A 13,055-nucleotide genomic window follows, 5' to 3' on the forward strand; every position below is an offset into this window, starting at 1 on the left:
AGGAGCCGGGTCCACTGCCGGGTGGAGGGGCCAGGCGTGTGTCCTTAGCCTGACGACTGGGGCTCGGGCCTGCAAGCCGGTTGGAGTCGCGGCGGCGAGGACGCCTGGGCCGAGCGCGGAAGACATGTTGCTCTTCGTGGAGGTGAGCGGGCCGGGGCGAGCGTCTGCCCCGGGGGCGCCGGAGCGGGGCGCCGCCGGCCGGTCCCCCCGCCATGTGACTCGCCGAGGCCGCACACGCCGCGCCGCCGGCGGCGAGGCTGACACAGCACCTGGGCCGTGCGGGCCGGCGGCTCCCGCGGCGCTTCCCGGCACTTGAGGAAGCCGGGGCGGGCGGGGGGTGGGTGGGGGCGGGGAGGCCGGCGCCGGAGGCCCCAGGCGGCGGGACGCGGCTCGCCGAGCGCGGCGCCGGGGTCCGAGGCACGGGAAAGCGTCCCGTATGGATCGCGGGGAGGAGGCAAGCCGGCGGGGGCCGGGGGAGGGGGCGGAGCCTGCGGGAGGACGGGGGGGGGGTCTGGTGGCCGCTCCCGGGGGAGGGGGCCGGGGGGGGGCGGCGAGGCCCCGCGGGGCCCGCCGCGAGGGGGACCAGCAACATGTGGGGCGCGGGGCGGGCGACGAGGGCGAAATTGCGCCCAAGTGTTGGGGAGAGAAAGTTGAGCGCCTCGCTCCGGAGCAAGCCCCTCGCCCGGCTCCCCGGGGCTCCCGTCCGTCCCGGGATCTCTGGAACGTTCTGTGGGTGGAAAGCGCGTTACGGAGGCCGGAGGAGAAGCCCGTGGGGTTGGGGAGCCTTGAAAGGCACCGCTTTGACCTTTTCGAAAAGTTGCTCGGGCAGCGGCGTCGCGACGAGCTCGTGGTTGTACGAGCCCCCGCGAGGCCTCGCAGGAAAATCCCGAGGATGAGAGAAACTTAGTTGGGGGCGAGGCGTCTGGGGGGAGCCGGGGGAACAATGGAGCACCCCAGGCGGGGCCGGCCGCTGGCTCTTCCCCGGTGTAGTTAGGAAGGGGCCGGGTGCCCGCCCGACGCAGACCCGAGGTTCAGTTTCTCCTCTTTCTGCCTCCTCTTGTGGGCAGCGATCAGCTGACTGCCTGGCTAATGTTTTGAGTAGATTCCAGATCATATTGTTCTTGCATTGTGAAAAACGTCAAACCAGCAAAGCTGCAACTTCGCAATTTGGCGCTTGTTAACTGGGCCCATAAAAAGGAGGATTTCAATGAGGGAAGGAATTTACAGGTTGTATAATGAATGTGGGGGGAAGTGGGGCCTGTCTGCGGAGGTTTGCTTCCAGTGGAAGGGATCTTGCTGGGTTCAAGTGGATACAATGTTTAAAGATACATAGACGTATGTACAGCCGTATACATAAAAGCTCTTGCTAACAGAATGTAACCCTTAAGTTAGAGAGCTGGAAGTTTAAAGAAAGTAAGTTACCTTCCAATATGTCCACCGTTGATGATAAATATTCATCGGAACCTTCCATGAAAAGATAAAAAGTCATTGAGCCCATTCTCTCTTCCTTTTTTATTGTTTTCCTTTGGCAGTATTAAAAATCAGATGAGTTTTAAGCAGGGTCAGTTTGTTTTAGGAATGTTACAGCATGCAGATACTGCAAGTTTTGCGTGGGGATGTGTTTTGCCAGGCAAAAGAAAGACAAGTTTATGTCAACATGAATTCCAGAATAAACTTTAGAGTTCCAAATTGATTCCTTTGGCTCTGTTAAAAGGTGTACCTTACTAGTAGCTCCATTTAGTCAGTGTTTAAGCTAGATCATCTCACGTCTAAAACTTTGCAATAATTTATAATGAAAAAACTGGTGGAAAGTTTTGACTTAGTTAAAATGGTAAAATTAAGACTGAGATATAGGTCGTTATAATGCCAAGTCATGACTGATGTGTTAGATAAAGTTAATGTTTTCATTAATTATTTTCACTATGAATCAGTGTGTAGTCTAAAATTTTTCTTGTTTTCTCAAAAATTAACAATGTCACCAAGTGCTGAATATATAGTATTAATATATACTCAGGCTTTTTTTTTTTTTTAATGCATGCTGGTCATCCGGAATTTTGTTGACTAATTTGATCCCGAAAAAGTCATAATATAGGAGTCTTTTTTTTTTTCAATTTTTGGTTTGTTTTTGGGTCACACCCAGCTGTGTTTTGGGGGATACACCAAGTGTTACGGAGCAAACCTTGGCCTCCTGCTTCGCAAAGCATGTGCTTAGACCATTGAGCTATCTCTTTGAGGTGGCCCCCCCCAGGAATTTTTCTCAGTGAGGGAACCATCGCTCAGAAGTTTGATGTCTAAGGTCATTCAGGTGTAAATAGTGTTGGGAGTAAAGTCTGAAGTCTGAATTCTAGAACACAAAGCTCTAGATCCAAAACTTAGTTTTGTACTTTTCCCCTAAGCCAAGGGTCTTTAAACTGAGTCCCTGGATAGAATCGAGGAAGTGAATCAGTTTAGTTAAGAGGGAAAAAGTGTCTTTATTTTCCTTAGTTTTGAATTGAAAAATATTTCAATGAGTGCAATGAGAATATTTTAGTTCCCTACTTGAGTTTTTCAGTTCTCAAAATATTACTTATGATGTGCAAACTAATTACTTACACGCAAAAAAGTTGTTACTTAGGGTTACTAAATTTGAAATAAAAAAATTCATAATTATAATTGGCTTATCTATTTTTTTTTATATTGGGCTACAACCAGTGGTGCTCAGAGATCACTCCTTGCAAGACTTGGAGAACCATATGGGGTGCTGGCAATTGAACCAGTTCAGCTTCATGCAAGGCAAGCACCCTATTCTATGCAGCTCCCATAATTGACTTATTTATTGATCCAATTTATTCATAAACTTAAAAATACTCTAAAGAGAGATACATAGGTCAATTGAACCGTTCAAGAGGCCCATACGCTAGAGAGTAAGAACCACTTTACCGGGCCCAAGAGATTGTACAGGCAACCCAGGTTTGATCTCCCATAGCATGTCAAGTTCCCTTAGCCAGCCAGGTATATAAGGAGTAATTGCTGAGCAAAGCTTGATGTCACCTATAAACAACAAAAAGCCATTTTACTGAGCCTGGTTGCTTGTGTATCTTGGTTAAATTTATCTAATCCAGGATCTATGAATCCTCTAGAGTTGTATTGAAAATCTTTTACTTAGGCGCATTTTCCTGGAGCAATCCCAGCACATTAATTTATAACTGGAATAAGAATAGTAATAATGATATAATAGTGATATATATGTTCTGTATGTATGTCTAATCTGTTAAGTGTTTTTGTATGTATGAGAGTATATAGGTGTATCTACTCAAACCAGCTTGTTACAGAATAGTACTTATTATCTCTATTTCGAGATAAAGAAACAAAGGCACAAAGAATTTATGAAACTTGCCCCTGATATACCCAGTGGTGCTCAGGGCTTACTCCTGGCAGAATCAAAGGGCTCTGTGGAGTGCTGGGGATGGGACCTGGATTAACTGCTCGCAAGGCAAGCCCCCTACCTGCCGTACTGTTTCTCCAGTTATAACTAGTGAATAATGTTGAAGTTCAGTTTCAACTCTAAGCCTTCTAATTAGAATGCAGTGCAACTCTGTAGGCAGACATGGAGCATTATGTGGGGGAGAGGGCTTTGGTCCACACCTGGCAGTGCTCAGGAATTGCTCCTGTGGTGTTGGGGGCACCGTGCGCTGTACCTGGAATTGAGTTGGAGTCGGCTGTGTGCATGTGCAAGGTTCAAGGAGTACTATTTAATACTTGGCTGTGTTTATTTTTTTCTTTTTTTGCTTTGGGGCTACACCTGAGGGTGTGCAGGGCTTGGACTCGGGACCATATGTGGTACTGGGGATTAAGCCTTGGTCAGCTGGGGCAAGGCAGTCTATCACCTTATCCACTGTACTATCACTCTGGCTCCAGCCGAAACTTTTTAACCTACTTCTGGGGAGAAGGGGTGGCAGGGAACTATTGACATTTTAGTTTATTTTTTTTTTCTCTCTTTGTTTTGGTGGGGGGGGGGCAGTCATGTTCAGGGGTTACTCCTGGCTCTGCACTCAGGAATTATTCCTGGCAGTGCTCCTGGAACCATATGGCATGCTGGGGATTGAGCCTGGGTCAGTCGCATGCAAGGCAAACACCCTAACCTGCTGTTCTCTCTCTTTAGTTGCAAAAGTTGGGCACAGGTATTTTTTTCTCTGCTTAAAGAGACAACAATATCTGGCTCTGGTAAGAGATAAAAACAGTTTGGATAATTCATTCACAAGCTTGTCTAACATGTGTCAGCTTAAATTTCTTTACTACAAATAAGTTTGTAAATTTGAAGCAGTACGACCTTGGGTGGGGCAGTGGTGGGGGTGGGGGTGCACCCAACATTGCTCAGGGATTACTCCTGGCTCTGCATTCAGGAATTATTCCTGTGGTGCTCTGGAAATCATATGGGATGCTGGAGATCGAACTTGGATCGCCGTATGCATGGCAAACACCTTATCTATCACTCTGTCTATTCAGACTGCTTTCGAATTTAACTTTTTGAGCTCCGATGAAATACTTTTTTTTTAATGCTCACATTTAAAAAAATAAATAAACCTTTATTTAAACACCATGGCTTGCAAAGTAGTTTGTAATAGAGTTGTGCTATAGCATTCAGTGTTCCAGCACACCAGTTCTACTACCAGTGTGACCTTCCCTACATTGTCGTCCCCAGTTTTTCGCCCATCCCCCAAGCCTGCCCTTTTAGCAAGCACAGAATAATTTGTTTCATGTTGCTTGTTACAACAGAATGGTAAGTGGAATTATCCAAAAGTATTTCAGTACAAGTTTTTGAAAACTGTTGCATTTCACAATGGGGTTATTAAATTCATTGAGGATTTTCTGAGCTATTTTGAGCCTTCTGTGGTATTGTTTTTGCTTAGTGAATTTAGATGCTACTTTTCCATCTAATTTGCTGTGCTCCTGGGCTGTCAGTAGTGTGGAATTTGAAGGGGTCTTGGGCTTGTTCACATTTTATTAACTTCTGATTCTGTCCCTCAAATTTTTGTAGCAAGTTATGTCTCCAGTTGTTTGGGATTGTTTTAATTGGATTTTTGTCTGGTTCATCTTTTCCTTGCAAATAACTACTTAAAATTACTCAAATTATATTGACAATTTAGGTAGCAATAAGTTGTGAACTGCCGTATGTTTTAATACCTTGTACAACCATAATACATTGTTTTATGGTAGCACTGCCCTCCCGTTGTTTGTCGATTTGCTTGAGCGGGCCCAGTACCGTCTCCATTGTGAGACTTGTTACTGTTTTTCGCATATCGAATGTGTCACAGGTAGCTTGCCAAGCTTTGCCATGTGGGCGGGATACTCTCGGAAGCTTGCCGGGCTCTCTGAGCGATAGCACAGTGGTAGGTCATTTACCTTGCACGTGGCTGGCCCAGCTGGCCCGGGTTTGTTTCCTCCGCCCCTCTCGGAGAGCCCAGCAAGCTACCGAGAGTATCTTGCCCACATGGCAAAGCCTGGCAAGCTACCCGTGACATATTCGACATGCCAAACACAGTAACAAGAAGTCTCACAATGGAGATGTTACTGGTGTCCGCTGGAGCAAATTGACGAGCAACAGGAGGACAGTGATGGTGTTTTATGGTAAAATCATAATATATTTGTAGCCATTTTAAGAATACAGTTCAGTGATAATAAATGAATTTACACTGTGCTACCATCTCCAGAACTTCTCCCCTTTTTTTCTACAACTCCTGTCTCTGGTGTCAGGGATCACTCCTGGCAGTCTTTGGAGTGTCCGGGGTCCGGGATTGAACCCAGGTTAGCAGTATGCAAGGCAAGAGCCTTACTGCTATCCTATCAGACCTGTGCACCTAATTTTTGTTTTTGTTTTGGGGCCACACCCAGTGGTGCCAGGACTTACTCCTGGCAGACTTAGGGAAGCATATGGAATGCTGGTGGGCACATGCGTTGGCCATGTGCAAGAAAAGCACCCCACCTGCTGTAAAATTGCTCTGGCCCCTACACCCGATTTTTGAAGTAGTTTTTTAGATGATTACATTTAAATGTCAGGGCTATATTCTTTGGTGCTCTGGAAGTTGTGCCAAGGCTTAAACTGGAGATCCTTTGCTTGTATAATCCAGCCCTTTGAGCTCTCTCTCCCAATCTTAGAATTTTAAAAGTTGGATATTTGCCTAGATAAATTCAGGGAAGTAGAACAGCACACTCATGCAGTGCTCTAGGGCTACTCCCATCTCTGATGGGGGCGGGTTTCTCAGGGCAGAGGTGATCAGGGCACTATGTGGTGACAGATCAAAACCTTCAGCCCCTATATAGTTTTTTTTTTTCCAGAGACAGCAGTTATAGATGTTCATCCCAAGCCAAGTGCAATATCAATATTCATTTCCCCCATTTGCCCGCTATACTATTTCTCCAGCCCCTACATTTTTTCCCCCCCTTTTTGGGTCACACCTGGCGATGCTCAGGGGTTACTCCTTGCTTTGCACTCAGGAATCACTCCTGGCTGTGCCCGGGGGACCATATGGGATGCTGGGAATCGAACCTGGGTCGGCCGCATGCAAGGCAAACGCCCTACCCGTTGTGCTATTGCTCCAGCCCCTCAAGGGTTTCTTCTGTTTCTGCATTCAGTAATCACTCCTGGCTGTGCTTGGGGACCATATGGGATACTGGGGATCGAACCAGGGTCAGCTGTGTGCAAGGCAAACACTGTACCTGCTGTATTATTGCTCCAGCCCTAAATTTTAATTGTTGAGGCAGGTATCTACCCTTGTGGAAAAGCTAAAAATTTTAGTTTTTTGGTAGGGAGTTGTTTATTTTTGGGCCGCACCTGGAGGTGCTCAGGGCTTACTCCTGTCTCTGTGCTCAGGAGACCATATGTGGTGCTGGGGATTGCATTTGGGTTGGCTGTTTATAAGGCAAAGTACCGTACTCCAGCCCAAAATTTGTTGTATTAATCACAGTGATTTTTTTGTAATGTCTTTGAAGTCCTGTATTAAGTGCATCACTTGTATAGCTTTATTAGTATCTCAAGTTCTTATAATTTGATAATGATTTCTTCTGTCAGGTTGTGTTCATGGTGTTTGTGGTATGTATTATGTAGTAGGCCTTGCAATGCTGTCTTGGGGAGAACTTGACAGATAATGTTACCATTTAATTAGCACAGTAAGCTGAATTGTGATGTAATTTGCTTGTATATGTCTTCTAGAAATGAAATGTGTGCTTTATATATTAAATATTTCTAAAATACTCATTGAAACCACATGATCATAAAACAATGTTCTCCCCTTGTCGTCAGTTTTGGTTTCAGTAGACACTTGTGTTCCACAATTTGTTGCCCAGCGTTAACTGCAGTGTCAGAATAGTAGAATAAGAAGCTTTTAGGATCAGAGAGATACTGTAGGGTTTTAGGTGCTTGTGAGAATGCAACTGACCCTGATTTGGTACAGCCCCCTGTGTGTATCCAGGAATAACTCCCTGAGTACAGAATCAGGAGTAGACCCGAGTATCACCAGGTATTGCCCCCCCCCCCAAAATAAAAAACCAGCCCTGTTCCTCCTCCCCAAAAGGTATTTTGAGAAAGACACAGTGACCTCTTTTATTAAATTGTTCTGTTTTTATTAATCTTGTAAGTTAAACTTTAATATTGGTACGTATATAGAAGAATAAAATCATAGTGGGGTCAGAGTAGTAGTACAGAGGTTAAGATGGTTGCCTTGTGTGTGCTAACCTGTGTTGGATCTCTGGTTGTGAGTGGCTCCCCTCCCCCCTACACACTCACACCAGCTGGGTGTGGCACAAAAAAAACAATGGCTCCAGGAGAGAATCTTGAGGTTGAACACATACCTGGCATATAGGAGGCCCTAGGTTTGGTCCACAGCATGCATGGCCCTTTGAGCACCTCTGAGTGTGTACTGGGTGTGGCTCTCGTGGAACCTGTAACCTTCAGACCCACACTGTGGGCAGAACATAGCTGGGAGTGGCCTCAGGCCCCCGTGAACACTGGTAGGTGTGGCCCCTATTTAAAAAAAGTAGTAAAGGGACTAGAGAGATATTCTAGGAGTTAAGGTAATTAATTTCCTTGCCTGTGGCTGACCTCCTGCACACATACAGTCTGCTGGAGCACGGCCAACTGGAGTCCCAGAGCACCATGGAATGCGGCTCCAAAGCAAAATTTTAAAAAAAGGGAAAAAAGAAAACTGAAAGAAAATAAATATAGAGGGTTTACACTGTAGTTTCAGGCATATTATGGGGTAGGGAGGCGAGTCCTTTATTCTAATTTGGTAAGTAACTGTAAAAACTATTGTGAGACATATAACTTTTGAGTTTCTTTTGAGTTCCATATCAATCTTTGTTTTTTTGGACCACACACACTTGGCAGTGCTTAGGGCTTACAGCAGGGCCTGACTCAGGGATGACTCCTGGTGGGGTTTTGGGACCAAACGGGGATGCTGGGGACCTAACCCATGGTGTACGTGTGCCAGCTAAGCACTTAACCCTCTATCTATGGCTTTGATCTGCAAATTTTATTGCCTGCATGGCCCCCTTGAGTTCTAATACAAGCTATGTCATTTTGTTCGAATCTGGATAAGCCAATGGGATAATCAACTTTTTTTTTAAATTTTGAATTGCACCCACCATTACTGTGGGGTTTCTCCCAGCTCTGTGCTAGGGGGCGAGTGGCTCCTGGTGTTACCCTGGGGGCTATGCTCTGCTGAGGATTGAACCTGGGGCTCCCACATGTGAAGCATCCTCTTTAGTCCTTTGAACTAGCTTTGCTGCCCAGGTCACTTATTTTAAAAAAATTTTCATTGTGGGTTGGATACATGTTTTAGTGACAGAGTACTTGTTTTGTGTGTTTGAGGCCCTGGCTTCAATTTCCAGCATCACAGGAATAAAAAATAAAAACAAAACAAATTCTCATTCTCAGTTATAAGTAGATTTTAATGTGGGCAAATTGTGTGCCTTGGGGATGGGAGGACTTGCAACAGGCTGGCAGTAGTTGACCAGTCATCTGGACGTGAGCTCCTCCACACACTGTCCATTGTGCTGTCTACCCAGCCCCCGAATTGCAGCCTGTTAAAATACAGACCTATTTGGGTTCGAGAGTAATTGTTTATTTTGGGGCCACACCCTGTAGTGCTCAATTCTCTTGGGGAAAACTTTACTAATGAACAAATGTAAGACAAAGAGTTAAATATTATATACTAAGTTTTCTTCTCACGGAGGAGGAGGATGTTCCCCACCAGACTATTGAACCATTGTTAGTTCAGAAAGTGGCTCTTGGGAAATGGGTGATAACTCAAAACTCAGAGGTCTGCATGAGGAAGCCCCGAGTTCAATCCTCAGCACTTTGCGCCCTATAGCACCAAGCAGGGAGTAGACCCAGAGTGGCCCAAAACAAAATGCTTAGAGTAGCTCTGTATAAATTATGACTTTGTAATTGATAGACGGGCTGTAGACCCAAGGCAGGAGTGCTCCAGATGGATATAAGGAGGGGTTGGTTATGATCTTCAGGCAGCAAGCCGAAGTTCAGCAAAAGAGGTTTTGTTGTATTTATGTATTTATAATTTATATTGTTGAGGGAAGAGAAAAACATTTTCTCTGTCACCAGAAGTAATTCAGTGTCTAGCATAGAGTTAGCCACTTTGTAGTTGTGTGGCCTCAAGCCAGTTTAATTTGGTTTTCAGTTTTTTTCTCTGTAAATTTGGAGTAATAATTATCTTGTGATTTTAAAGATTGACAGTTAATATAAAAATAATACTACTTCATAGAGTAATATATAGACTAGGATATATAGTCTTGTATAAATAGTAATGCAAACAATATAATGTGACCTTTTTTTATTTTTTTGTCTTTAGAATTTCTGCAGTTTATTATTTTTTTTGGTTGTGGCAGAGGGAGAATAGCACCCAGTGCCTCATGATTGTGACCCATGCTTCCATCGTCTTTATTTGGTAGCAACAATGTTTGCTGACCTGAAGATACAAGCTAGGATTTTTTTAAAGGGTGGGAGTTGCACTCAGTGGTGCTAGGATTTATTCTTGCTCTGGACTCAGGAATCACTCCTAGTAGGGTTCGGGAAGGACCATATGGGATGCTGGGCATTGAATCCAGGGGATCGAACCAGGTCTGTTGCCTGCATGGCATGTGCCCTGCCTGCTGCACAAAATCACTCTGTACCCTACACTAGAAATTTAAGGGTGCCCTGTCCTGAAAATACCTGTCCTGGTATTTAATATTGACAACTGACGTTTGAGTGGGGTTTTTAGTTTATTTGTGTAGTTAGCTTTTGGCTTTCTCAGATGACCAATTTGAAGAAAATGACTGAATGTTTTGAGGATTGTTTAGGTTACTTAAATATTAATATTATTTTTTGTTTGTGGGCCACACCCAGCTGTGCTTAGGGGTTACTCTTTCTTGGCTTTGTGCTCAAGGATCATTTGTGGCAGTGCTTGTAGACCCATATATGGTGCCTGATTAAACCTGGGTTTTTGCTTTTTTTTTTAAGAACTTGTCAGATGCTTTGTGACTATAGGTAGAGGGAACTTGTCTTTCCCACTAATATTAGAGAACAAGTAGTATTTTTGTTTTTTTTAATTTTTGGGCCACATCTGGCTCTGTACTCAGTTAGGGAACACTGACCACATGCAGAACTGGGATCAGCAGTGTGTAAGACATGTGCCTTTAACTCCTTGTTAGTAGTAACTTTACTGGTGAATAAATATTACCTATATATTATAAATTGAGTAGTATATATTATAAATTTAGTAGCACTGTTGATGGTTACACTTAATTCCATGGGTGAATAAGTACTCTTCTTTTTCTTTTTCTTTTTTCATTTTTTATAATTTTGTTTATTGAATCACCGTGAGAGCAGTTACAAAGCTTTCGGGTTTAAATCTCGGTCATACAATGAAACACCCGTACCTTTAACACCCGTATCTTCTCCACCCCCACAAAACCCCAGTATACCCCCATCCCACACCCTCCCCCTACCTGTGGGGCAGATGATTTCCACATTATTCTCTCTCTCTACTTTGATCACATTTAACATTTCGACACCTTACCCACCATTATTAATTGGGATTTTACCCCAACACTCAGATCTGTTGAAAAGGCAACAGTAGACAATTTGTTTTCTATTGCTGGTTAAGAATAACATGATGTTGCGTGGCTGCTGTAGTGGCTGCGCGATTTTGAAATTCTGAAATTTTAACACTTAAATCTGGAGGGATTTCTGCCAAAACCTGCTGGGTTTCGAGATTTGTTCCTGAGTCTCTGGGATCGTGGCCATTAAGCAGCTTGATCAGGAGCCAGAAAGGCCATTCATGGGCAGCAACTCGGGGTCTCACTGGGATAGGGAGGGAAGGGGCAGCTCCACCCCCATCCTGTGAGGCCCCATGTGTCTCGTCACTGAGGGCCCAAACCTGACTGTCCAATCGCCTCTGGTGGATGGCAGCCGCAGAGCCACTGAATAAGCACTCTTGATTCTTCACAAGTCAGAGAGCTTTGGGGAATAGTTTGGTGACTCTGTTAGTCATTCTTTTTTATTTTTTTAAATTTTATTTATTTTGCTTTTTGGGTCACACCCAGCTATGCTCAGGGATTATTCCTGGCTCTGCTTGGGGAACCATATGGGATGCCGGGGATCGAACCCAGGTCGGCCACGTGCAAGGCAAACTCCCTACCCGCTGTGCTATTACTCCAACCCCACCATAAGTCTTAAGACCAGCAAACTAACTGGCGATGTACAGGGGTTACTCCTGGCTCATGCACTCAGGAATTACTCCTAGTGGTGCTCCGTGGACCTTATGGGATGCTGAGAATCGAACCCGGGTTGGCCATGTGCAAGGCAAACGCTCTACTGGCTGTGCTATCGCTCCAGCCCAAAAACCTCTCTGATCTTATCTCTGAACTGCTGTGTCAGGATCTGCATTTTATTGCTACTGGAATGATAGTACAGCAGGTAGGGCATTTGCCTTGCATGTGGCCAACCTGGGTTTGACCTGGTCTCCTGTTCATGTTTCCCTGAACCCATCAGGAGTGATTCCCATACCACAGAGCCAGAATAAGCTCTGAGCACCTCCGGGTGTGGGTTCCAAAAGAATCTGCATTTTATCAAGAGTCCTAGATGATTTTTTTGGGGGGGGGGTGGGGGGCATACCTAGCAGTGCTCAGGGTTACTCCTGACTCTGCACTCAGGTATTACTCCTCATGGTGCTGAGGTGACCCTCTGGGGTGCTGGGGATTTAACCTGGATCTGTCACACGCAAGGTAAATATCCTACCCACTGTAATAGTGCCATGACCCTGGATAATTCTTATACATAGTGAACTTTGAGAAGCACTCACATGGTATATATTTACCCATTGATTGAATAAATATTGTCTTGGCTTTCTGTGTGCTAGTTTCAGGTACTGTAGAGCAGTAAACCATAGGCAAGGTTTATTGCTATTTGTGAAACTTGCAAACAAAGTAGTTCAGTAATTGAAACTTCGAGGGGAGTAGAATACACTTTTGTTCTAGGACAGAATAGAACTGATTATCAATGGTTATTCTCTCTCTCTCTCTCTCTCTCTCTTTCGTTTCTCTGTACTTCTTTTGGATTATAAATCACTCGAAGCAAAACTGGAGCCAGTAACCTTTCGACTTAGACTAATAACAGTTCTTACGTAGTATATAACTACTAGTTATATGAAAGTTTTCTCTAAAGACAACTGTGGTGTTTTTTGGCTAGCAGTCACTGTTAGTATGTGGCCAACTTCCCATGATTCAGTTAAAATAACTTTTATTTTACTCAGAATGAGGGGTTGGTATTAGTTTCTTCGCCACACCTGCCTGTTACCAGGGCTCACTTTGTGGCAGGGGTCACTTTTGGCAGTACTGGGACTAGAACCCTGTTTGGCTGTATTCATGGCAAGCGCCTTACCCACTATTTCTCTCGACTCAATTAATTCAGATCATGCTCTTTATCTTTTTTTTAAATATATAATCTTTAATTTCAGCTAGCAAGTTATGATAATAATTGTTTTTCACCTTCAAAGTCTTAAGTCCCAATAAAATTAACAATA

General features: G+C 44.5%; 1 protein-coding gene across 4 annotated transcripts in view; it reads left to right on the forward strand.

Annotated features, from left to right (window-relative positions):
• The window catches only part of LARP4 (La ribonucleoprotein 4), a 77,025-nt gene continuing 63,970 nt past the window's right edge, over window positions 1-13,055 (forward strand). For all 4 annotated transcript variants that reach the window (XM_056119931.1, XM_056119933.1, XM_056119934.1 and 1 more), the window contains exon 1: window positions 1-142. In XM_056119931.1, the coding sequence (XP_055975906.1) occupies window positions 125-142 (18 nt within the window). In that variant the 5' untranslated portion in view covers window positions 1-124. The remainder of the gene's footprint in view (window positions 143-13,055) is intronic.

This window comes from Sorex fumeus, unplaced genomic scaffold (genome assembly GCF_029834395.1).
Source record: "Sorex fumeus unplaced genomic scaffold, SorFum_2.1 ptg000042l, whole genome shotgun sequence".
In the NCBI taxonomy this organism is placed as follows: domain Eukaryota; kingdom Metazoa; phylum Chordata; class Mammalia; order Eulipotyphla; family Soricidae; genus Sorex; species Sorex fumeus.